The 25,549-nt window shown below is 41.4% G+C and overlaps 1 protein-coding gene across 1 annotated transcript in view; it reads left to right on the top strand.

Annotated features, from left to right (window-relative positions):
* Nucleotides 1–25,549, top strand: part of gab2 (GRB2-associated binding protein 2) — a 94,922-nt gene that overhangs the window by 53,272 nt on the left and 16,101 nt on the right. Inside the window, exon 3 of the mRNA XM_083773916.1 lies at nt 22,685–22,922. Coding sequence (XP_083630042.1) covers nt 22,685–22,922 — 238 coding nt within the window. The remainder of the gene's footprint in view (nt 1–22,684; nt 22,923–25,549) is intronic.

Here is a 25,549-nt window from a genome sequence, read left to right as displayed (position 1 = left end):
AAACCAGAGATGGAAAGAGAGGACATTGTGTACTACAGTAGACTAATCAAAGTCATGGAAGTACAGTAGAGGAGGAGAGGGATGGGGAGAGAGAGAGGGTGAGAGGGGGGAGAGAGCGAGAATGGTGGGGTGCTGTGAGATTATGATCTCACAGATGATGACATCTTGCTGTTGTCAGGCAGAAACCTGGTATTTTCATTTTGTATGTAAATTAATCCCCTACTCTGTCATAGTGAAAACAGCCAAACTACAAGCGACTTGAAAGTGAAGTTTTGTCTAATAATATTTAACCAATGAAAACTATTAACTAGAGCTTGTGACTAACTATAATAACATACATTGGATCTATTGGAACACAGGTCATCTGCAACCTCCCTGAACAGTTAACGGTTTTAGAGATACATGGTTCTCAGCGACACTATACTGCAGTGAGTCAAGGGATTTGCATGTCTTAATGACTGTTGGTAGGGCGTTCCACATTTTGGTGGCATAGGAGCGAACATAATTTAGTCCCTTGCTGCCCTTGCTTGTGCCGAATCTGGGTTGTACATGGTTCATGGCACTCCCTCTGGTGTTGTGGGTGTGGACTTCGTTAACATTAAGGAAGTATCTAGACCAGGGGTAACCAACCAGGGGTTCGCGAGCTACCAGTAGCTTGCACGAGCCATTCAAGTAGATTCCGGAGTGAGCGGGTGTCAGACTGACAGGCAGCCAGTCCATCACTACCAATACACAGAACGTGCATTTAGAATAGCTCGCCGTGATGGCCCCAGACATGTGTTGGGCCATCAACTGCAGTGTTTGTTTGTCTGACTATTATGCACAACTTGTGCATAATAGTCATGCATATCAGAACAGAACAGTATAAAAACCCACAGCGCTAAACAGCCTCTCACTCACTACTATACCTACACAGGCAAGCATGCAGTGACTACTCTACTCTGACTATGGAAGATCTGGCGGAAAGAAATCATAAACATCAATAATCATTTCCACCAGGAATTGGGAGCATGCATCCTTCCGACTTAGCCATGTTTTGGATCAGTGCAAGGAACCATTTACGGACAGGGACATGGTTTAAGAATTGCTGAATGTCACGGTGGCCTGCTTGTTTTCTAACCATAAAAACAAGGAGGAATTTAAAGCATTGATAAACGTATTCAAAGACTTGTCAATATGTGAATACTTTTCACTTCAGTTCGACAAGTCCACTGATATGCCACGGACACCGCCCAGCTAATTGTGTTTTTCCCTGATTTTACCACCAAAGAGGACTTTCTAGCCCTTATTCTGTTGGAAAAAAAGGACCCGGGGTGAGGATGTGTACAATGCATTCAAGGATTTAATTGCGTGAGGACAAGATTCCTCTTCATAAAATCCTATCAATGACAACGGATAAAATGGAGATTTATGAACTGGTAACTGACTATCCACTGGAGGACAGAGCTAAAAAGCAGGACTTTTTTGTTCACTTGTGAGCAGAGAGAAGTATCCCCTGATTGTGTCTTGTGCACTCAAATGCCTACTTTGGCTCCACTTATGTTATGTGAAATGGCCTTTTCACAAATGAAAATTATATCCAAGTTTAGAACTCGTATGACTGACTCACATCTTAATGACAGCCTCAGACTGGCAATCACTAACTAGTATGAACCAGATTTCAAAACGCCTGCAGATAATGTGCAGTCACAGCAGTCTCATTAAAGGTGGGCTGACACTGTCTGAAAGTATTGTATCAGTCACCATAACTGTTCAAATATATGATCATGTACTGTATGCATTTGTCATTTGAACATCTGTAAATATGAATATTCATCGAACTGAATAGTGTGCTATATAAGCAATTAATTTCATGTCCTTTGCGTTTTGTTTTATTAAAAAAAACTCAACAAATAAGATAATATGTATATTTCTAATACATTTGTCTTCATATTTAGGCATTAATTATATAACTATCAGTTATTTATTCGTAAACTATAGTCTCTGGATGTGTGCACATGAATTGAGCCTGTCAGAAATCGCAAAAAACAAGTGATTTTTTTAACACATTTTAGTGGTAGATCATGGCTTACAATTGGAAATAAAATGGGCTATTGGGCTTGAAAAGGTTGGTTACCACTGATCTAGACTGTGTTGGTGATACCTTGTTATCACTGACGACACTATACTGTACCTGTGTTGGTGATACCTGGCTATCACTGACAACGACACTATACTGTACCTGTGTTGGTGATACCTGGCTATCACTGACAACGACACTATACTGTACCTGTGTTGGTGATACCTGGCTATCACTGACAACGACACTATACTGTACCTGTGTTGGTGATACCTGGCTATCACTGACAACGACACTATACTGTACCTGTGTTGGTGATACCTGGCTATCACTGACAACGACACTATACTGTACCTGTGTTGGTGATACCTGGCTATCATTGACAACGACACTATACTGTACCTGTGTTGGTGATACCTGGTTATCACTGACAACGACACTATACTGTACCTGTCCTGTACTGTAGAAGCCAGGCTCATTTGTTGACCTTGTAATGGAATCTGCGGACATATGCTCAAAAGACAAATCATAATAATGAATAATGAGACAACACAAGAATTCGGAGTTATAGAGTATAGAGATTCGTCATAAAACACTTGGAGTATTCTTACAATGTTTATCTCTAAACTTCCACGACATCCTTTCATACTAGTGTATAATTTCATTATTTATTGATATTACAGTGTTTACACTGATGCGAGGTTATTGGTTGACCTATGATCCTATATTACGGAGGCACTACACTGTCTCTGTGCATGTGATGTATCCCCTTATGTTGTCCTTGCTTGCTTGCTGTAAATCGCTCTGGATTAATAGCGTCTGCTAAATGCTTACATTTAGTTTTGTGCAAAATGTCTTTATATTTCATAAAAGAAAATTGTATCATTGCAGAATTACTCTCAATTTTAATTTGTATATTTAATTCTACAATGCAGTCATCTTTTAAAACCCTTTACCTCTCGGTGTCTTCGCTGGTGTTATTGAGATGTCTGATGTTAGTAGACACTGTAAACACTACAGAGTTCCAGAAGTGTCGCAATGTGGCACATTGAGAGCTTTTAGATCACCTACAATGTTCTTCAACTACCTTTTTTCACTGACAAAAACAAATTTAACTAGTCAACTAGTTATGCTTGGTTGTGTGGTACAGTTGATTTAGTCAACTAAAATGTATTTCTGGCTATTGTCAATAAAACTAAAATATTGCATTTTTTGATCAAAAGAGTATGACTAAAACTAAATATATTTTTATATATATATATATATATATATATATTTAAATACTAAATATTTGCTCTCAGAATCAACACTGCGGTGACTAAGGCTTCATAAAGGGAGACTCCTTGTCAATAGAGATGTGGGATATTGATCCTGGGTTTGTAAATACCGTGATTTCACTCTCGGGTCCCGTCGGCCAGTGTTAGGTCACATGACACATAATCACAGACCCTCGCCCAGAGAGTGCATCTCTGTGTATTTGTTACATGTGGCTCCCCCTACCATCTGTTGATGGGTGGTATTGTTATCAGATAGTGTCAGCAGGCTGTTGCGTGCGTGCGTGCGTGCGTGTGTGCGTCTGAGGCCAGAGAGAGAGTCCCACCCCTCCCTCATCTCCCCGAGCACAATCTAATGAATGGAACATGGTGTCGTCAATCATAGCCTTTGTAGCGGGCCCACCCGACCCCACCGCACTCCACCACCTCCACCCCACCTCCACACGGCCTGCTTCTATCTCCTAGATACAGTGGTGGAAAGTAACTAAGTACATTTACTCAAGTACTGTTCTTAAGTACAATGGGCTATATACACACACAGAATAACTCGTCCTACTTCCCAGCCGCTTCCCTACTTCCGTCACAGGTGTTACCGATGATACTAATTAAGGCTCTGTTTCATTTAGTGTGCAGTGGTTCTCAAACTTCTTATTTTCAAGGACCCCCATAACTCTGAGAGTGTACAAACTTTTGTACTTTTACCTGAGTACATTTTGAATTCTGGACTTGTACTTGTAACAGAGTATTTCTATATATTTTTCCACCACTGCCTAGATGAGGGAAACATTACCGACACTGCTGGTCTGCTTGACAGTAACAAAGTAGGCCTACATTTCCTAGAGTACTGTACTTACTGTATGTACATTTTATTTTAATTTTATATTAAGTATGACTTTCAGTCAACTTGATTTAAAGAGAAACTGTGTCATTTTTGACCTATATTTTGTTGCTGTCAGGGCAGAAACCGCTTATTTTAAAGGACCTATAACGTAAAAATAAAATAAATTTTGTGTTTTTTGGGCTCCCCTGTGTGTTTTCTATCCCCACAAATAAGCAATTTTGAACAATCAGGCTTTCACATCATATAGGGGCTTTTATGAAAATTGCTCTCAGGAACAGCTCAACTGATTTGGTCCTACATGTGATGTCATCAGTACCACCCTACTTTGTATAATTCATCCTCCTCTTCAGTCTTCAGTTCCAAATTTGCATTTCCACTTTGTTTACAATGTCTACCATTGTTGATTTTCCAAGCTGGCATGGAATAGAAACAAGCCTGGGTTTATATAGCACCAGTATTATAATGACTCAATATTAAATAAGTTGCATATCAGTGCCCCACCACCTCAGGACATTGTGGTACTGCAGCTAAAACTGCTTTCTGGCTTCTAAAAAGAAGCCAGAAAGAAATGAGTGGTGATTTAGGCTCAAACCATTAGAAATAAATTTGAGGGACATACAATATGATATTTAATATTAAAAACTGTTTTAAAATGCATGTTATTTCTGCTTTAACCATGTGGGGGTTCCAGGGGGTCCCCAGCAAAATTAGTTAGCATCACAATACGTTTTTGTGTGGTGTTGTTTTTTTTTGTAAATTACTACAGTGTCATGCAAAAGCACCATAAGTAGCAGATCTGCAAGCTTGCGACATGGCACGAAGCAATGTGGTTAGAGCTTGCAGATCTGTTACTTTTGGATTTGAATCCTGAAAATTGTGGTCAAATGATGTTGTGGTCAAATGAGGTTTCCACCCGACAGAGACAATTTCTAGGAAGTCAGAAGGTAACCCTCGGGACCCAAACTTACAAAACGGCATTATGAATTCACCATTCAACCAGCTCAATGGCCTTGTGGTTAGAGTGGCCTCCCTGAGTTTGGGAGGTCAGGGTTCTATCCCCGACCAGATCATAAGACTATAAAAATGGGACACAATGCTTCCCTGCTTGACACTCATCAAGGGTTGGATTGGGGCTAATTGCTCCTGCAACATACTAGCGTCATGTCCAGGTGGTGTCATAGTAGAGTTATAATGTATCTAGAGAGCGGATGAGAAGCGACAGCCCCTCATCCCACTATTAACTTCAATGGAAGTTGCTCAGTGGCGTTTTGAAGGACCCAAAAAACAGGCGAAGTCTGTGAGGTATTTTCTTTTTATGACAAGTGCTCCCTCCCTCCCCCCTTGCATTGGTAACTTTTATTTTGTTTCTCACTCAACTTGTTTGGTTTGTTCGTTATTTTTAGGTGACCATATTTTCAAAAACCCAAACCGGGACCCTTAATCACCCGATAATTACAACTGTAGTTCAAATAGCTGATCTACAAGCTCACAATGTGTTGCATCGCAATCCTCAAAGTGGGGTCCGGGGACCCCCAGGCCCAGGGGTCATTGTGGGGGGTTCCACTCGGGACACCCAAGCTTGAAAAAACGGGACTATCCCGACTTTCCGTTTTCTTTTGTTTCTCTCTCAAATTGGTTCTGTTTGTTCTTTGGTTTGACTGTTAACAGACTGTTGTCTAAGAGACTGAAATGTTTTTCTGCTCCCATTGTTGAGGGGAGGAAGGCCGAAGTCGTCCAAAATCAGCACTTCTCACGGCAGACCTCAGCAGTTTCTGAAATGATGTTCATTCAGATAAATACAAAACGTGTTCTGTGAAAAAGTAGAAATGTAGAAGTGTTATGTTCAGTAGCTGAATGTTCTACAAGCCTTACTTTGTTTTTGTGTGTGACTTGTCCACAATGTGTTTGGTCTCACGTTACATTAAAGGTAGGGTAAGTGGTATGTTTGTTGTTGTTAAAATAAGTGTTAAAGATCCCTGGCTAATTAGCCTTATATACTTTAATAAGTTGAAATTACCCTCTATAACAAAAAAATCTAAAACATCTTAAATAATATGTTTTGTTATTTTAGAAATACTTGCCCGTCTCAAGTTGATCAGCCCTATGGAATGTATGGAATGCATGGGCCAACTAACCCCCCATGCCAAAGCGCCAGCGCTCGCCCAGCAGTCTGCCGTCAACGAGGCAGATGAGTGCACGCGACCGCTTCTCGCCTTTAGGCGTCTTACTGGTACTATACACTATAACTACTATAACCACACATAGACCACACATGGACAAATTACATCATGAATTTACGACGGGCGTGAGAAAACTATTTCATGTGAGTAAACGTACATTTCTCGTGAGTAAGCGTGAGTAAACTAATTAAACATTTAAATAAAATGTTTAAGGTGTTTTTAACTTTAGTTATAGAGGGCAATTACAATGTCAGGCATATAAGACTTATTAGCCAGGGAACCATTGATCCTTTTAAATTGCTGATGTTCTGATAGCAATCATTGCTATAATAGAGTGTTTGTTAAGTAACAGGCCTAGGAGCTCTCCTTGTCTCTCCAGCTAGTAATCAGAAAATGCATTTTCAAGTTGGCATAACACTTTTACCCAACCAGGATAGAGAACTCATGCAGGATACAGGATAAACAAAGTGGAATTAGCTGTTCGCTAAGTCCCACCCAAGCCCGTTCTTGGCCAATACCACGTTAGTGACGGTTACTAGGTAAGGATCCTGGTCAAGCTTTCAATGCTGGTCAAAATGGTTAAGCAGTGTCAATAAATATATTTGCTGTAGCATGTGTGGACCTCAGAAAGAGGGTTTGTTTTCTTACCTTGTTATGAGCAAACTAGTCCATTCCATGAATTATTTCGCTCCGTTGTGCAGTTTTATAGTCAATATTAGAAATAAAAATAGGCTCTCATAGACTTCCATTGTAACGGGGGAACAGCTCTCAAAGTCACTCTTTTAACACATACACATACTGTAAGATCATGTAAGCGACCACAACAAAAGCTGAGTCAGTTTATGACATCAGGAAAACTCATGCCGTTTTATTTTCGTATTTTGATAGATTTATAAAGTAACTATTTTGGTCGGAGATATACTGAAGCAGTACCACGGTGTTCCCAACTCTCGCGGGGACAAGCTTGCAAGGTATCGTTTGTAAACAAGTTGCCACGCTGTTTGAGATGCACCCAGCTGCAGCCTCGCAGCCTCAGACATTTCTCCTAAAGTGTCTTTTAAAGTGTCTCCCTCAAACACGTCCATTGTGTATGGTTTTTAGCGACATCAAATACGTTTGTTTACATCCATGGCATTCCAATAATACGCTTCAGGAGTGGGTGTACATATTTGGACAAATCAGATCGTTTCTGTTCGCGTAGGCAGGATCTTTTTTCTACACAAACTAGTCAAAACAATACAACGTTGAAACGGCGAAATAATTCATGGAATGGACTAGTTTGCTCATAACAAGGTAAGAAATCAAACCCTCTTTCTGAGGTCCACACATGCTATAGCAAATATATTTATTGACACTGCTTAATCATTTTGACCAGCATTGAAAGCTTGACCAGGATCCTTACTTAGTAACCGTCGCTAACGTGGTATTGGCCAAGAACAGGCTTGGGTGGGACTTAGCGAACGGCTAATTGGAAGTGATGACACAAAGAAGAGAGCACACAACATTAGAAACACTACTGAAGCTGATGAACGGGTACTCTCACCCTGATTGGGTTAAATTGGCAGCCCACCTGAAAAGTTTTAAATAGTTGGAGAGACTGGGTGACCCATTACTGAACAAACACTCTGTAGCAATTATTACATATCAGAATTTAGAGCTTTAACCTTAAAACAACTAAACTTTAGTTTAGTTAATAAAATATATAACCTGCCCTATAAGTATTATAGACCTTTTTCTATGCCTTTTCACCATAATATGGTCACTCTATAACATAAAAAATATATAAAAAAAATGAAATAAATCTAAAAACTCACTCAACGGGTCAAATTACACAGTGTAGTGAGCTTGTAGATCTGTGTTTTTTTCTTCTAAATCATTGATTCGTTCTACTGTTGCATGCCCTATTGTCTCTTTGTGTCATGGTAGTATTACAAGATGCTGTGTTGCTTCTGGAACCATGCATGCCACAGAATCCTGCTCTAGCATTTTCCTCCCACTCAGCTCTCCCCCTAATGTGTCATAAAAATAGACATGTCCTCCTCCAAACAACCCTGCATCTTGATTCTCAACCCAGCTGAAGAAATGCAGTCGTTGTGTTTGGAGCAGTGCTTGGCCAGTCAATAGTTAATAGGACATAATAATATTGGCGTGGGCGGCAGTGGCAGTGGCTCAGGGGTAGAGTGGCCGTTAGAGTGTCCGGATAGCAAGCGCGAGGTTCCCAGTTCGATCCCAGGCTTCCCCAGAGCTAGTGTCAAAGTGTCCTCATGATGTGCAGGTTGGTGCCTTTGCCTTGCATGGTTTCCTCTGCCATCGGTGTATGAATGGGTGAATGTAATGCATGAAGCACTTTGGATAAAAGTGCTCATATAAATGCACAATTTACCATTTACCATTAAGACCTGAGGTCGATTCTACTCTTCTGAAGAATGTGTTTTTGCCAGGTGCTTTAAAAGCACAGGACTACATTTGCTACTACGTCTAGTAGTGACCGTAGTAAACACCTTTTCATGATTGGCTGCCTCGTCTCTTTCCCATAAAACCCATAGTCTGAACGGCATAAAACCCATACTCTGAATGCCGCAACATGAAGCTGTGCGCTATTTTACTGTAGATGTTCATAAATGAGAGCTTGACTGCACTTGGCAGTTATAACTGAGTCATCCTTGTTTCATGTCAAGAACCCCCACAATTATATGTTTTTGGGCACGACCCCCATCTCAAAATATTGTGTTCCTGGGCAGGGACCCCAGAAGCAAAGATTTGAGTAAAAGTTTTTTGAGTTTGCTTTAAAATAATTATTCCAATGTAGACTCTAATGCGACAGTACGTTGCCTCTTGCTGCGTGTCATCAATAAAGGCATAAAAAAGTTGATCTACAAGCTCTTGTAGATCTGCTATTTTTGAATAGCAAAAGTATAATATATATATGTTTTATGTTTGTTTTTTGCTCAAATCTAAAATGACACAGATGCTTTCCCTGTCGTAATGGGCTGTGTGCAGGTATTGACCATTTGCAGACCGCAGCCATCTTGCCATCAGAGTTTGGAAGCACTCGTTTTCAGTAAAGCAATGTCCTGCTGCCCCATGCATTATGTGCAAATTCAAAACAGGTGCTACGCAGGGCTGTCGAGTGATATCTAACGAGCACTTCCAAACTGCACCTGAATCACCTGCAAGGACAGAAAGTAACTCATAACATGTCTACAGTGGATTTTTATGAAACAAACACTTTGAGATTAGAAAGAGAATAATTCAAGCTTTTCGCACAGCTGCAATGTTGGTGAGTTTGACGTTGTGTAATACAATCAGATAGGACTTTTCTGTTTGGATGAATGGGCTGCCAATGGGAAGTTGCACCTAGGTACTGTAGCACCTTGCCATTAACTTATATGGTAAGATGGCCGCGGTCTGCATATGGAGAATTGGGAACAGATTGAGTGTGGCCAGCCAGCCCAGAGGAGCCACTGTGGCAACACGCCCAATGCTGACGAGACTCGTTGGCCGTTACCAAATTACGCACTCATGAATGATTGTAAAGCAGGCTGGCTTGCTGCAACTCCATTTTACAATCGCTCTTAGTCTTCACTCAATATGATGATTTTGTGGTGAGGGTCCTGTGTATTCATCAATACTAAGAGCAGTAGAAGTATTTTTACATGAGTGAACTTACTTAGTTACAGTGGTGGAAAAAATACTCAATTGTTTTTACCACAGTAAAAATCTGGTAAAAGTATTGGCATCAAAAGTACCACAAGTAAAAGTACTCATTATGCAGAATGACCTGTTTCACAAGTTATCATCTCTCTGCTGTCGGGAAGAAACCACCTAACTCCAATACTGTCATCAAAGTTGGTGGTGTGACCTTATATATTGTCAATTACTTGCAATAAAGTACAACCTTGAACCATGAACCTTAAGTAAATGTACTTAGTTACTTTCCACCACTGATTCCCCATTGCAGGCAGACAGGCCTAGGGGAGTAATGTGATCAGGGAGAGCTGTGCCTGTGTGTCCCTGCCCTGCTCTGTGCCGCTGTGTTCAAACCAAAGGGCCAGACAGTCAGTCACTTTGTTAATTACACCCCAACTGCAGGAGAAAAGGAGGACGCCATTTTACTTCTTCCTGCACCGTGCACGACTGCGCACGTGCCTGCCTCCTCCGTCCTCGCTGTCCTCGACCTCTGCACCGTATATCCATACAGTATGTAACATCGCCTTCGGTTAGAAACCTCCTGTCACCATATTCTAACTTGCCTCTTATTCTAAAGAACCTACCTGATCATGCAACACATGCTACAGTGTCAATCAGAAGCATCAAAAGTAGCAGATGCGCAAAGCTCGAAACGCAGCACCAAGCGACGCACTTCAAGCTTTGTGGATCTGCTACTTTTGCTGTTTTTCAAATTTAATCCTGAAAAGAGTCCACCGTTTTGGAAATATGAAGTTTCCACCCAACAGAGACGATAAACAACTTCACCCTGCATGGTGGCTCTATTTTTGGCATGACATTTTTCATTATAGGCACACACAAAAAATCTTCAAATCAGTCATTAGAGCATGAAACCTCCCCTGCTTTCGTAGTTTATTTTCCGGTAGGTTGAAGGCACAGTAGGCTATGTATAACTTTGCCCTGTGTTTACTTAACAAAACTATTTATATTTTATTTGCAATGTATTTGTCTTCGCAGATGTATAAGGCTGGGGCAGAGGCTACTGTATAGGGAATGAATGATTTGTAAAAATATACTGTATATATTTTTTGTTTTGTGATATGCCTTTAAAAACTGCAGAAGGGTAAAGAATGACAGGCTGCTTAATAAGGCTGATGTTATAGTGCACCATGATGTAAGCAGCACAGCTGCAGCTAATAAAATCAATAAGGGGTGTGTTAGACGTAATTGTTTAAATGTGCGTTCATAATACCGTTGACTACTGCCTGTCTAAGCGTCTATGCTTGCACATTGGCTCTCTGGACACGCCCACATCTAAAGGGCCATTCACACCAATGCACTGCAACTGTAACTAATCGGTCTCCATTGTCTTTGCCATACAGTAGTTGTGGTGTGGACTCATTTGAGATTGTTAGTCGTGTATATCTGATTCTGTGGTGGGCTCTTAACATACCCATTATTTATTACCTGTCTATTATCTGCAGCTGTGTTGCCTAGTTAGCCTTCTATGTTTTTACTCTGCTGTAGTTTTTTTTGCCTGAACAGTTATATTATATATTATATTCTCAGGGGAGTACAATTTCTTTATTTTTTTTCTCTTTTATCTTACAGCAAGTTTTTAATTTAAAATATGTTTTATATATCAAATATTAAAATGTATTGTTTTTAACTAATTTAATGTTAATTGTAAAGGATAGGCAAAGAATAAGCATTGTGCTTCAGCCTATGCCTTTTTCCGGTCATTGAATTCGTATATTGTTTCTTGTCTTTTGGTTTCTCATAATAGGGCCCTTGGTATTGAGTCAATACCAAGGGCCCTATCTTGCGACAGGGGCACTTTTTCCTTAATTTGGGGATTTAGTATTGTGTAAGATGTGTTCCCCCGTTAACTGGGCTATCTTATGTCACCGCCTAAATCCTTAAAACACCTCCACTAACCATTACATTATGTATACAGTAGGTGTGGTTTGGGTGTTATGCCATTTCCTTTAAGAGATCAATTATCCATAATCCATTATATGTTTTGTGTGTCCAGTATCTGCCATCCACTCCGCGACCAACACAGCCTCATTTGTGCTGCTCCAAACTGAACGAGGGAATCGCACACAAGGCGCCTTGACACAAATCTAATAACTTCTTTGACTAGACACTTAGACATTATGGGCTGGATTTTGAAAGTGGTAAAACCCATGTGGTAATACATAAATTGGCCTCGCTCTGCGCCCTTTCGTATAATGGAAGTATCGGCCGTGTTGAACGAACACACATATGGCATACGACGTTCCTGAATATTTTAGCATTGTGGGAGTTTCCATATGTTAATTATTTTCGCTTTGCGCAATTTGCTATTAAGCCCCTTGACCTAAAAACACTCAGCGCATAACGATTCGACGTGGGTCTGACCACCTCTTAAATGCAAAAAGCACTGTTTGATTTTACACTTGAGCGGCTTCTTTTTCTGTAAAGTTACTTGTAAATATTGGTAGTTGTGGTTGCTTTTCTTGTTTCTAAAGTGGTTATTTGGGCTTTTCTCCTAATGTTGTTTAAACCAGTGATCCTCACACAGCACATTCCCATGTCAAGGACCCCCAGATGAATGCATTTGCCCAACTAAGGACGGCTAATCCAAAAATAAATATTAAATAAAAAAATTCCAAGATTACTTTTGAAAATAGCAGATCTACCAGCTCACATGCATCACATTCATTAAAACTATGAACTCTGACTGCAGGGGGATATATAATGATCATTATAACAATGTGCAAGAAAATATTTAAAAAGAAGGAAGAACTTTATATTTGTGGACAATCAAAATATGTATTTTTATTTTAATGTGGTGTCATTAAATTAATCTGGATATGGCAGACTCACTATCTAGAAAATAAAAACATGGCACTTCATTTAAAATAGGTTACAGACCCCTGTTATATGCGCTTATTTTTATAGACCCATTTACTTGTTTCTATGAGACATGGCAACAGCGCTCTTTTCTGAGCTTTTTTAGGTAAAATGTTGAAACGGCCATAATTCTTTCATTTCTCAACCTTTAAAAAAAATAAAAACATCTCCATAATCCTTGGGAAGTTTGCTTTCATACGCTGTATCACACCCTATTCAAGGGTTCTTCAATAAAATGCTACGAGCGAAGACCATATACCATCGGGGCGACGGGGCCACAGCATTACGCAGCACGCATTCAACTCATTTCAAATATAATATAATTATAATTTAAATTCAAATATAATTTTACTGGTGTTTTTCAATAGAAACAAATTATTTTGAGGCATAAAGGTGACAGCATGCAGTGCAATAGGAATAATTAACCCAAATGTGACAAAGTCATGTCATGTTTTCTATGGTGCCAGCCTGAAGAAATGTAATACCACGATCCCCAAAGTGTGCATTCCGTATGTGACATCAGCTGACTGGTAAAGAGAATAGTATGGACATGTTGATTGGGTACGTCTCAAACACTCCTTAAACACCTTAAACACTAATTCAAGGCCGTTTTGCGCAATCCACGGGGTGTCGAAAGCGCTTCTTACCATGCCTCAAAATTTCTATATGACATTCCACACGCGCCCAGCTCTTAAAACTGTAATATTATATGGATTTTCATTGGAACTGGATAATCGACCCCTATGGGCTGTATTTTGCGTGTCTTAAAGGACAACTTTCGTTTTTTTCAACCAAGGTTCATGTTTTAGGTTGTTATTAGACAAACTAAAAGATGAGTGTTCTTTTTTTTTTCATTTGCTGCTTTCTTTCGTTTTAGGGATTTTAGCTGTTTTTGACAGGGGGGCGGGGGCATTCGAGCATGGGAGTAAATATGTATTTCTTTTTACAACATTTTATAGTGATTTCTTTTTTAATTATTTACTATAGTCCTAATAAACCCCTGGAAATTTCATCTGGCCACAAAACATCACGAGATCTACTGAATGTGTCAAACTGACATTGCCTATGACATACAGTGTGGCTTCCCCCCAGTAGGCTACCTTCACATTCAGTAGATCTTGTGATTTATTTGTGGCCAGATGTAATTTCCTGGGGTTTATTAGGGCTATAGTAAATAATAAAAAAATAAATCTCCATAATATTTTGTAAAAAAATACATATTTAGCACCATGCTCGAATGCCCCCGCCACCCTGTACAAAACAGCTAAAATCCCTAAAACGAAAGAAAGCAGCAAATGGAAGAAAAAAAAACACTCATCTTTTACTTTCTCTAATAACAACCTAAAACATGAACCTTGGTTGAAAAAAACTAAAGTTGTCCTTTAAGTACCAGGTCTTATTCCCTAACTTGAGTAAACTAAAGACCTGGAGTCGTGTGATCAATGCTCTTTGGCCACTCAGAATAGCCAAATGGCATTGATCACGCCTCCAGGTCTTTAGTTTACTCAAGTTAGGGAATAAGGGCCGATTCATACTCTTATTTTAGAGCCGAATAAAAGTCGGTTCGGCGCTGTAGAGCCTACAATTTGACGTCATTTGAGGTTCGGGGGGGCGGGTACCGTCCTAAAGTCGGCTCTTCGGTGCAACTGAAAATTTCTGACGAGCCGAAATCATTTCGGCACTACAGCGCCGAAACAGCGGTAAAATAGGAGTATGAATCGGCCCTAAGACCTGGTACTTAAGACACGCAAAATACAGCCCAATGAGCATAAGGAATTGACACTGATTATAGGAAAATTACAATCACAGAGATTTGTGGAGAATTAAGACAGAACGAGACCTCTGAGCTGCAGTGAATGTTCTGCTGTCCGTTGTCCTAAACCTGTGTGCATAAAATAGCAAATATAGGGAAAGCGCATCAACACGCCTACAGACACACCTCCACCCACAAATATAGGAGTCGGTTAAATGTATAGTGGGTTGTGTGGCCGCAACATAACGTTTACGCATAGTGGAAGCTCCTAAATGCGTAATTCACGGAAAGTGTTTAATGCTTGGGGGTAAGGCATGGGATACGATAGAGCCCCAAATACCTTTGCTGAAAAGAGACAATCTACAAGCTAGCAATATGTCGTTGTGAGCTTGTAAATCTGCTATTTTAACAGAATATTTGAATAGTAACACTGAGTTTCATGTGGTTTAAGTGGTTATTTTGATGATTTTCGACATTTTCCGGTTTAAGTGGTGAAGCAGGGGTCAGCTCAGCTTTCAGCCATAATATATCTATGTGGGGTGGAAAACTGGGGTAACCTCATTATGTCCAAAATTGTTACTTTTCAGGAATCGGATTCAAAACCGGCAAAAGCAGAAGATCCGGCTCCACGCTTCGATCTTGCGGATCTGCTACTTTTAATGCTTTCGTGTGACACTGTGGTATTAAAATATGGAGACGAGAGGTTTCTGCTCCACAGCCAAGCTTTGCAGTAGCTGTGACAAAAAGCATCTGTACTTGCCAGTCATGTCAATCAGGCTCAGAGACCCCCCCCCACCCCCCCCTACCCCCAGTACACACACACAAGCAATCTTTAAATGCAGATGTCCTCCTCCTCCTTAGTTATGGTCTTCAGGGATGGGGGGGTTGCCTTTCAAAGACCACCACCACTCTGAACAACAAACATCTGCCTACTCCCAGCCAAGCAGTCAATGGAGACGGAGCTGAAGTTGATTTGCAAGACGCCCAATTGAACAGTCTCTGAGCAGGGGTCAGAGAGTCATCTTTTTAAGTGCAATCTCTTATGAAAAACCATTAAGGAAATTGCATTTTCTTCTTCTCCTCTCTCCGTAGTCATGGGTGGGGGGGGGGGGGGGGGGCTCAAATTAAAAGCAGATGTATATAGTGTAGTGTATGATACACATCTTAAGGATATTGCTATTGCAGTCTATTTATAATCACGATTATTAAAACACATGTGATCTACAAGCTCACAACACCTTATAGAGCAGCTATTTTCACTACCAAAATTTTGTACGCCACTATTGTACAACGAAGTAGAACAGATGGTTAAATGGTTAATCACACTAATTGATTTAGTCAATTATTTTTTTTAAATTATTCGACTAACCTACATGAGCAAGATTGAGTCGGTTGTCGGTTCTAAATATAGTTTTGGACATCTTTCTGGTTAATTGCCCAGCCATGCTATAGTAGTAGACACAGATCAAACTCAACCGAGTGAGTTTTGTGAGAGACCCCGCGTCCCTGCCGCCTCACATGTTTCCATCAGAAGGCATTTCAGCAGATCACACTAGTTGTTTTGCTATTTTTAACGTTTCGTTGTAGATTATATTATCATTTGTCCTTGTCTAACTTTGGCCGCGGCCAGAGGAGGAAATGCTTCCGTCTACAAAGACATCCCTTGTCCTTTAAGGGATCCAGACTAGAGCGCTTCTAATTTTGGCCCGCTGAGATGGGCAGCCGGCCTCTATTAGATTATGGCCACATAACAGATGAGACAGTAGGTGATGTATTATAGATCATAATTGGAAAATTGTGCATGAACTCAGTCGCTCTTTGACCCAGAATAGCCATGTGTCATCCGTTTGCCAAACCCCCGAAAACCGGGAGGCCCTCCTTTTAACCCATTGTTGTTAATAATGAGACATTTGTCTCCACGCTAAAAGGCAGAGGAATGCTGTGGTGAAAAGCAGACTATTCATCTGTTGACTGAGATGAATGGGGCTGAGCTTAGATGTAGAGAGAGAGACTTCACTTCTGTCCTTTGCTAACCTGGCATGGCCAGAATAATATCGCTGCCTCGATATTAGTCTGGAACTTCGGTGTGGAAGAATCATTTACAAGGTGTCGTTACAAACAGATTTAAACTTTGAGTGGAATCTGATTGTTCACCCACAACTCCGGGGTGAGCTAAATTTAATTCAAACTGAGGAACCTATGCACAGCTTTGTGTGTATGTGTGTTTGAGCACGTGTTTGTGTTTGTAGCATGGAATATGATGATTTGATTGGCTGATGTATGGTGATAAGAGCGGCCCTCACTTCCCACAAGTTTGATTTTTATGAGGGGTGCTAGCCCCTCCTATATTCAGCTATTAGTGTAGATTTCCGTCCTACACAAACTATTCAAGTCAATTCCCATTGACAATGAATGGAGAATTTATGTCATTGTGTCTGAGCAAATAGGCATAGTGTCTATATATTACGTCATGATGATGTACTATGATAAGAGAGCTCCTCGCTCTTTTTGCTGTGGCAGATTGGTCTGGTTTCCAGGCTAGTCCCTTGCTGCTGTTGGGGCTTGTTATTCAAAAAGTAAACACCAGGATTATGTGTTACTCCTGACCATTTTGCTCAGTAATGTGCAATACAATGTATGTTTTTTACTCCATCAAAGCGACTAGGCCACAATACTATTATATTTTGAGGAATAAACGTTTTGGTGTTTGCAGCACCCTCTGGTGGACAGATTGACATTCACACTGTACATACAGTATAAGATCAGTGTTTCTCAAAGTGGGGTCCAGACTCCCGGCACCCTCTGGGGACCTTGAGAGGGTTCCAAAATGGACCCTTCCAGGACTGTAACTCAGAGAGTGTACAAATGGAACTAAATGGACCCAGGGCCAGTACGGGTTAATTTGGTTCCATCTGTATACAATCAGAGTTATGGGGGGGGGCCTTGAAAAACAAACCTTTGAGAACCACTGACATGGACACACCCTGGACTTGGTTTCAGTGGTTAGTACTTTCTACTTGTTTGTGTAGTATTTGTTGTGTCATTTGTCATTGATGTCATCCTAATGGATAGATCACATAGATAGATCACCGCCGCCATTAGTGTCAGTGATGAGCAGTTCCATCAGCAGACTCCTGTTCTGTCAGTGTTGCATGATGGCTAACCAGAGCATGTGCAGTGCACGCACGCACGCACACACGCCACGCACGCACGCACGCATGCACGCACGCAGAGACACACACACACACACACACACACACACACACACTTGCATGCTGGTGTTGTGCACCCAAAGTTTGGGCATTGTATGAGACAACATCGCAAAACTAAATGTATAATTTGAGCTGAAATATAACATTTTAAAAGCCGGAAAACAATACTATACAAATATTTCTTGATAGTGAGGATCAGATTGTAAAGTGTCTTGAGACAACTCGTTGTGATTTGACACTATAATAAAATTGAATTGAATTGAATTGAATTGAATGATCAGGAGGAATGAAGAAATGGTCTACTATACTTGCATTGTAATAAACACACACACACACACACACACACACACACACACACACACACACCCACACATTTCTAAACGGTGATGTACATGTGGTATGTATGTATGGCGTGTTGTTCTCCCTACATCCTTTGTGTCCCAGCCAGCCAGCCAGCCCAGGTTGTGTTGTGTTGTGTTGTTATTTCCATCGCTACATTTCCCTCTCCCACAGTGGGGGAGGGAAGGCAGCTCTCTGCACAACAGATCAATATATCTACCCATGTTTAGTGGGCCCTTGGCTTCGTCCTCGGCCTCGCCACAGGAAAAGCTTTTATACATCAGCTACTGCAGCTTTCTGCCCAACGGTTGCATTTTGTTGGCTCTGTCGGGCAGAAACCTATATCTCCACGTTTAAATGTTTTGTGTTTTTCCGTATATGAACGCCATACTTGATCATACCACAGCGTCACACAAAAGCATCAAAAGTAGCAGCTACTTTAGCAATTTTTAGCTTATTTATCTATCTATCTGTTTTGGATATATGAGGTTTCCACTTGACAGAGACTACTTACTTGAGTACTGTTCTAGACTAAATGTTTTGTGTATGATCTGTACTTGTTCCTTTTTTAAATTATTATTAAGTTGTGAAAATAGCTAGTCTACAAGCTCACAGGCTTGTGAGCTTGAAGATCCGCAATTTTCACTACTTTTGTATGACTATGATGATGTGTCATTAGTCCTTTTGTAGTGTATGACTATGATGATGTGTCATTAGTCCTTTTGTAGTGTATGACTATGATGATGTGTCATTAGTCCTTTTGTAGTGTATGACTATGATGATGTGTCATTAGTCCGAAGGCTCATTGTTCCCAAATTGCTAACACTAACCCTAACCCTAAACATAACCGCAAGCACGGGAGCAACGCATGTTCGGACTAACGAGACTTCGGAGTTATGGGCAGTCCCTATTAGCAAATGTAGTTAAAATAGAAACTACGTAACTACAAGGTAACTAGATTGTAGTGGTTTCAAAATGATTGGTAGGCTATATATATTTATTTTTAACCCTCTGGAGTTTTCTTTTATTATTCAAAATTTCAATATTCATTCGTTTTAAACTTAGCAATTTGTACTTTTGAATACACGGGTTGAGTACTTTGTCCACCTACAGTACACTGCAAGCCAGCCCAGAGACAGCGAGTGCCCAAGGAGGAACAATGGCGTAATTGAGGATGGGGTGAGGTGCAGGGTGGAGGGGGGGTCCCTGACCTTGTGGCTGTGGTCCTATGGGTGTTGGGGGTGTGGGGTGGAGGGGGGGTCCCTGACCTTGTGGCTGTGGTCCTATGGGTGTTGGGGGTGTGGGGTGGAGGGGGGTCCCTGACCTTGTGGCTGTGGTCCTATGTGTGTTGGGGGTGTGGGGTGGAGGGGGGTCCCTGACCTTGTTGCCGATGACCACTCACCACCGCCACCGGAGACCCCACCGCCTGCATGCACGCACACACACACACACACACACAGTCCCCTTCCCCCTCAGGCAGGGATGTGACCTCATTCAGGCAACTGCACTTCAGCAGCCAGCCATACATGCACGCACACGCACGCACACACGCACACACACACACACACACACACACACACACACACACACACACACACACACACACACACACACACACACACACATGCACACCTGCACACATACACATGCACACACACACACAGCTGACTGACACACACCTCTGACAGGAGGAGGTTGGGAATATGGATGTTATTTTTTACTTTTGGCGCGAGTGCTCGCATGAAACTAAAAACACTTTGCAACATGCGGTGAGACCCGACAGTTCACAGCAGTTCCAGCGAATGATTAAGTTGTTTTTCACTTTCTTTCATTTTTTTTCTTTTTTGTGATCCTTCAATTGAGTGCCGAAGTCCTGACATCACTCGCTCATCCCCTGGTTCACATACGTTTTTCTCTATGGAGAAATAACATGGGGTCATTTTAAAATCGTGTCATATAAGAATTGTGGTAGAAAAATCGATCTATATGGTTGACTGTACACCATTTTCTTTTCTGATGTTTTCCATGAGCTTTCTATCATCTTATTACATAGTATGCAGTGTCACTGAGCAGTATGGGTGGGGGGGTTAAGGGATTTCTTTCTCTTTTTTGTCTTGTTTATTTTTTCTTTAATTTTGTTTCATAGAAAAAGTATTCCATATAATGTTTGTAATAATTTATAATCTGTTCAATAAAAACATATTTGACAAAAAAAGAAAAATCTATCTAAAATAAAGCGATCTAAAATCCCCCTACAATGCAAATAAAAAGTACATACATGAACCCGTGGACTTAGCGCCCTCTACCAATATTGACGTCAGGCTTGGGTGCTCTATTTACCAGATGCACATGGTGGTACCGAATGGCGAAGAAGTACTCAATTTGTACTTAATTACTACAAAGTTACTGTCTGGCAGAAACCTCATATCTCTTTTTTTAAACGAACGCCCTATTTGGTCATACTACAGCAGCGTCACACAAAAAGCATCAAAAGTAGCAGATCCTCACGACTCGATCTGCTGCTTTTGCTCAACAGTTTTGGACATATGAGCTTTCCACCCAACAGAGAAAAATGTCCCTGAAAGAATTCACTACTTGCATTAAAATGTACTTATTTACCGATCGCTCACTCACAACCAACAAAAACAACAAAAGCTACAAACCTGTGAGCTTGTAAACCTGCTATGTTCGAATAGGCGAACTGTAAAATGGGGCTTAATCTCTGCCTCCAGCACGAAACACAGAAGGAATTGTGACTATGATGATTCATATTATTACACATACAATATGTAACTATTTCATATTTTCACTAACAATTGGTTGGAGGGCCATTCATGCCAGGCACTATAACAATAACAATAATAACTGTAATTATAATCGTTCACCATTGTCTTTGTTATAGTTGTGGCGTGGACCCTGCCATCAACTTCAGTTAGAAAGATCTTTGTTAATGATATCTTTGTAGTAATTGTTATGTTGTTATGTCTTTGTGTGAACTGTCCGGAAATGCAAACAGAGACTTATTGTCTCTGTCGGGTGGAAACCACATAATGTCCAAATCTGTTACTTTTCAGGATTCAAATGCAAATTAGCAGATCTCCAAGTTCAAAAAGTGACACGTTTTGAACTTGGAGATCTGCTTGTACTGTAGATCTTTTACTTTTGATGATCTTGTCATCAAGATCATCAAAGGTATGATCAAGTGTAGTATGATCAACTAGGGGTTTTCAACTGATTATGAACCAGGGACCACCACGCTGACTAATAATCAACCTGGGGACCACCACCCTGACTAAGAATCAAACACTGTTGAGTTGGGTGAGGGGATATTAAAATTAATATAAAATTAAATCAAGCCCTTAACAGTCAGTAATTTAACTGGCATATGCTAGTCGTCCGGAGCTATTCCTTTCCCATGGTTGCCCTTACTCTGTTCTCTTAACCTTCCTATTAAACTCATAGATAGCAGACACATGCGATTGCATGATTATATGGGCACATTTGACATTTCCTAATAGACTCAGTCAATCCGGTTCACTTTCCCTTGAAATTCAAACTCCCTTTCTGTGGAAGTTCTTGACATCCGACTTCCCAGTAACTGACATTGATGTCATCATACATCTGCAGGTCACTTAATGAACTAGTTCGTTTCCCAACTAGTGGTCGATAAAAAACATACTAAATGCATGGCCAGGGACCACATGCAATACCTTCACGGACCACCAGTGGTCCACGGACCACCTGTTGAAAACCCATGAACTAGTATATTCTAACACACAAAGTTAGAATATGGAGTTAAGAGGAATGTTTCCCGACACTATCGTTGTTTAATTCACGTTTTACTTGTTTTCTTCCTTCGGCATGCCTCGATATTGTCCACTGCATAGTGGACGTTGCCTTTTTCTCTGTATGAAAATGTAAACCCCCCAAAAATACAAAATCCAGTGATGTTTTTGTGGGCCTCCCCCTGGAGAGAGATTCCTGCTCCTCTTGTCTATTGATTAAGCCTAGAGGGCAATACGCTACGAGCTACTAAACGCCATAACACCTATGGATGGGAATCTTTATGAGGCTCCCATGGATCTGGTCACCCTTTGACTCCATCGATCACCATAACGTTTAGAACATCGCTTCGGGGGCTTATAGGTTTCCTTGAATTTTGCAGCATGTAACAGGCCCGATCAATGTTTTTCTCTCAATCGGAATCACACAAAGAGAATTATTTCATTACCTGCTCAAAGTGGGTGCATGGTCCATGGGTGCCTCAAAATAATAATAATAACAGGAGGATGTACATCTACATAACAATGTAATTCAGGGGTGCCGTTTGAGAACCACTAGCCTAGACACGAGCTTCATGCAAGACATTCTGTTTCTGTCACTGCACTTTCTGCACTTTGAAAAGAAACATTAGAAGGTTAACGTGGGACTAACAGACTTTGTCCCCTTCTGTCTCCAGATGGCCGGTCGTCCCATTTGCCTCGCTCTCTCCTGGGCTCAGATGTCACAGGCTCCTCGTCCGGAGCCCCTCTGACAGGCGGCGAACGCACCAAGCCCTCTGCGCCCATCCACTCCAGCCAGCCCGTCCTCTTCACCTTTGACGTTCCCGCCACGCGACACTCCACGCTGTCCAACAGCGCGCCCCAGGACTACCTTCTACTGCACCAGTGCATGAGCCGCAAGACTGAGAGCTCACGGTAAGGAGGAGCACGGCCAGGGTGTGGTTTGGTTTGTTTTGTTTAAAACAGAACAAAATAATATTCTTAATCAATTAATTCGCTATGTATACAGTGGTTCTCAAACGTTTTGTGTAAAAAAAAGAAAGAAAGAATGCTTCCCTGCTTGGCACTCAGCATCAAGGGTTGGATTGGGGGTAAGTCCCTTTTAATTAAATTGTTGTGATATTATCAAAAATATATATCAAACATATAAGACAGTCATCATTTCCCAAAAGGAAATGCATTCAGTCACTCAGGGGTTGACACTAATGGTTGACAGACTATTTCATAAATGTATTATTCCACTGCCTGTGGCATCTAAGTAAATAAAACCTTTGCTTTCAAGTTGCCCGACAGGCAAGCTCATTCCATCTTCATTAAATACTATAGGCTAGCTGCTAGCCTGTTCATGAAAAACATTATGTGACCTTTTTACAACTAGCAGTTGCACTCATTCTGGATTTTCTAAGTTTTAAAAGTGACTTTTGCCACTTTGCAGTTAACTTAATTTCTTTCTACAAGCATTTTACCTACCATTTTATAGTGTAAAATGAACTTTGCGCTGCGGGCAAGTAGAACATGACCTGTACTTGCCTGATGGGCAAGCGCCTCTGAGACCTTATAGTGTCAACTCCTGAGTCAGAATGATGCAGAAACAGGGACAAAACTGCCATCAACCACTACAAATGAATGACAAGGGGCGGGGGGACCCCCTGCATCCCCCCAGCATATCGAACACTGATGGTTACGACCACCCCCACCCCCAGGGCATCCTGTGTCCGTTTCCTGGCCATCCCATAATGTGGGTCAACGTACAGGCCCATGGCTCTTCCTGGAAGTAGAAGCCCCCCTCAAGGGGGTTTAGGACCACCGTTTCCGAGGGAAGTGAAGCCTGATTTATACTTAGATGCAGCGACGGTGTCGCACACTGTCATATATAGCTCAGTGGCAGTGGTGTAAAGTAACTAAGTACATTTACTCAATTACTAGTGTACTTAAAGGGATATTTCTCTTTAAAAAAAAAAAACTTTTGGTCATTGTATCATCTACTCAGCGTTATGGGAACACACCAGACAGTTTTTAAGTCGCTCGAATCAGTATTTAGATATTTGATATTCATTTTAGCTGCCCTGACCCCTTCCTATACAAACCCATTGTAACTAAGTTCTAACATGATGATAGATTAATCGAAAACACCTGTCCTTTTTTCTGGTGACTGATATTGTCCTTCTAATACGTGAGGGGGCCGTGTTTTGTCATTTACTGTTTCCATTTATTTTTAATAACCTACATAATGCACACATGAATCCATCCCCCCAATGTGATAAAGGCAGGAGATCAGACCTCATATAGCACGCGTACAGACAGTACATTGTGCATAGATGTTTATGCCTGCGTTCGTCGCTGGTTGTCAAAGTGGGGGTCCGGGAACCCCCAGGAGTCTTTCGGCGCGTTCCAAGAGGTCCCCGGAAAAACGAGGAACAGGTTAAACCGAGAACCTGCTCAAGTACACTAACTTAGGAAGAGCCGCTGAGTTAGTGTCCTTGAGCAGGTTGTCGGAGCCTTGCATGGTGAATGTGATCTTCTTATTCTTCGAGTCCGTAGCAAATTAGCAATCTCAGATGTCATTCTGGCAATATTGTGCACAGGCCACAGCTGTAGGTTCTGCCAGGTCTCCTGGACTGCACCGGGGGTCTGGGGGGGCCATGGGCACATTCCAGCAGGTGAGACATTGTCTGCACCGATTCACAGCTGTCATCCGTTGTGTAGTTTCCGACTTTCATCAGTGCTCTGCACCCTCCCCTGTTCCACACGCAGTCTATTGAGTGACTCCAGCCAAGCTTGTGGCCACTAACGAGGATTTCCATTGCGCTTTGGATAAATGCGCTATATATTATTCAGCTAAAATAAATAATTGACAAATCTTTTCAAATGGATGGTCTGTGGCCAAAATACTGTACATTATCAATTTATTTGGGTGTCCTTCAGGTGACAACGTTTCAGAATGACATAACATAACAGAGCTGATCTGACAATGAACCGGGGGAGTGTCAGGTGGGTGAGGGGTGAGAGGGGAATGCCATTCCAACGGTACAGTTTGTGGGTTAATGATTGTAAAGGGGTCCCTGCGAAACCATGGTGACGGCAAGCAGAAAGATGAGCTGAGTTATTGATTAATGCTTCTATTCCATCCAGACCGTCTCTAACAGAGCCGCTGCTGGCCGTCCAACACGGAAGAGACAGAGTTACTGGGAGAGAAATCATATCATGTTATTTACAGCACTGTTTCCCTAACAGTCGGCCGGACCCATTCGTGGGCCGCGGACACATTTGTATGGGTCATGACTCATGAGTACTATTATCACTAGTATTTAAAAAAAGAAAAATTACCCCCCCCCCCCCCCCCCCCATCCCATCTTTGTCCTGTAGTAGGCCCGGGAGGGAGAGGGAGAGAGAAAGAGAGAGAGAGAGAGAGGGAGAGAGAGAGAGAGAGAGAGAGGACTTTGCTCAAACCTTGCTGGCCAGAAATGTCCAGTCGCTGCACTTGGCACTGAAGGTCAAGTCCTACAAAGCAGCTAGAATAAATGAGCCATGTCCCAAGGGTG

Source organism: Protomyctophum parallelum (genome assembly GCF_964188405.1).
Source record: "Protomyctophum parallelum genome assembly, chromosome: 9".
Taxonomy (NCBI): Eukaryota; Metazoa; Chordata; class Actinopteri; order Myctophiformes; family Myctophidae; genus Protomyctophum; species Protomyctophum parallelum.
Note: the sequence above shows the minus strand (reverse complement) of the source record. Positions and strands in the feature narration are given on the sequence as shown.